Raw genomic sequence first — 1,675 nt, 5'->3', positions numbered from 1 at the left:
CCCCATGTTTCCCCCCCCCCCTCAAGGATTGTATCTCGCCATACCTTTGAGTATCTCTCTACCAGTCGCCGGAGGTATCTTCTCATCAACCATGAGAATAACAATACCCTTGTCATCCAAACCTCTTCTCCCTGCTCTTCCAGACATCTGGATATACTCTCCTGAAGATACAAACCGGAAATCTTTCCCGTCAAACTTCTGCGCTCCGGTGAACAGAACGGTTCGTGCCGGCATGTTCAATCCCATGGCGAATGTTTCCGTGGCAAACAGAGCCTTGATCAATCCTTCGCCGAAGAGGATCTCGATGGTTTCCTTAAGGATCGGGAGAAGTCCGCCATGATGGATTCCGATCCCGCGTTTGAGAAGCGGGAGAACGTTCTCAACTTGCGGGAGTAATCTGTCCTCAGGAGATAGAACCATCATGGCATTGTTGAAGACCTCGTCCACCAGCTTCTTCTCCTCGTTCGTGTTGAAGTCCAACTTCGCCATCTGGAGAGCGTAGGCCTCGCACTCCTTCTTACTGAAGGAAAACACAATCACAGGGGCGAAATTACGCTCCATGATCATTTTAACGATTTTGAAAGCATTGGATCCATCCTTCATTCCGCCTTTTCGTCCTTTCTGATCGCCCTTCGCCGCGTCTCCTCCGTTCTGGAGGACAGACATGGCGGTGGTAAAGTTGTCCTCCCTAAATTGACCTTTCTCGTCGACAACAAGGTGGATTCCATCGCCGCCGGCCGGAAATACGTAGTGTTGAAGGGGAGTTGGTCTAAACACAAATAAAAATAGACTAATTAACAATAAACAAAAACATATGTGAAAGAACAATATGCCAGAAAATCTACGAACCTGAAATCTGTGTATACCACGTGACACGGCTGATGATGTAAATGCGCAATCCACTCGGCAAACTGTCGCGCATTCGGAATGGTGGCGGAGAGGAACACATAGTGAACGTTATCTGGCAGAAGAATTATCGTCTCCTCCCACACCACCCCTCTCTCCTTGTCCCTCATGTAGTGAATTTCGTCGAAGATGACCCAACCCACCTCTCTCATAATCTCACTTCCTCTGTACAACATGGACCTGAGAATCTCTGTAGTCATGATGAGGCACGAAGCGCTAGGATTTATCGTCACATCTCCAGTCATTAATCCAACATCGGAAAACTCTTCATTAAACTCTCGATACTTCTGATTACTCAACGCCTTAATCGGCGTTGTATAAATAACTCTCTGCTTGTTCTTCAACGACAATGCAATGGCGTATTCCGCCACGACGGTTTTACCCGCCGAGGTGTGAGCGGAAACAAGAACAGATTGATCATTTTCTATACACAGGATGGATTGAGACTGGAAGGGATCAAGTGTAAATGGATAAGTTTTAGCCGGCTCCCGACCATGGTCAGCCAATCCTGTGAAATTACATTGGGGTGGGACAGCAACCTCGTGGGTGCAGGCGGAAGGCGTGTCCAAGGTGTGAATACTTATTCTCGGGGCGGATTCTACCAGGCTCAAAGCCTCGCTGTCATCCTCGTTCGATAACTAGAAACAAAAATTAAAATAAGATTTTAACCTAAGAATACGACTTTCTGCCAAAATTAAACCTGTGTTTTCGAAATTTTCAATCATACAAATTATCATTTAGAAACAGGATACTCCCCCCCCCCCCCCCC

General features: G+C 47.0%; 1 protein-coding gene across 2 annotated transcripts in view; it reads right to left on the bottom strand.

Moving 5' to 3' along the window:
* Positions 1-1,675, bottom strand: part of LOC111698938 (superkiller viralicidic activity 2-like 2) — a 6,046-nt gene that overhangs the window by 3,575 nt on the left and 796 nt on the right. For both annotated transcript variants that reach the window (XM_023469422.1, XM_023469423.1), the window contains exons 2-3: positions 850-1,544; positions 45-769 (exon numbers count right to left, since the gene is read on the bottom strand). In XM_023469422.1, coding sequence (XP_023325190.1) covers positions 45-769; positions 850-1,544 — 1,420 coding nt within the window. The remainder of the gene's footprint in view (positions 1-44; positions 770-849; positions 1,545-1,675) is intronic.

The sequence above is a fragment of the Eurytemora carolleeae genome, unplaced genomic scaffold (assembly GCF_000591075.1).
Source record: "Eurytemora carolleeae unplaced genomic scaffold, Eaff_2.0 scaffold129, whole genome shotgun sequence".
NCBI classification, from domain to species: Eukaryota; Metazoa; Arthropoda; class Copepoda; order Calanoida; family Temoridae; genus Eurytemora; species Eurytemora carolleeae.
Note: the sequence above shows the minus strand (reverse complement) of the source record. Positions and strands in the feature narration are given on the sequence as shown.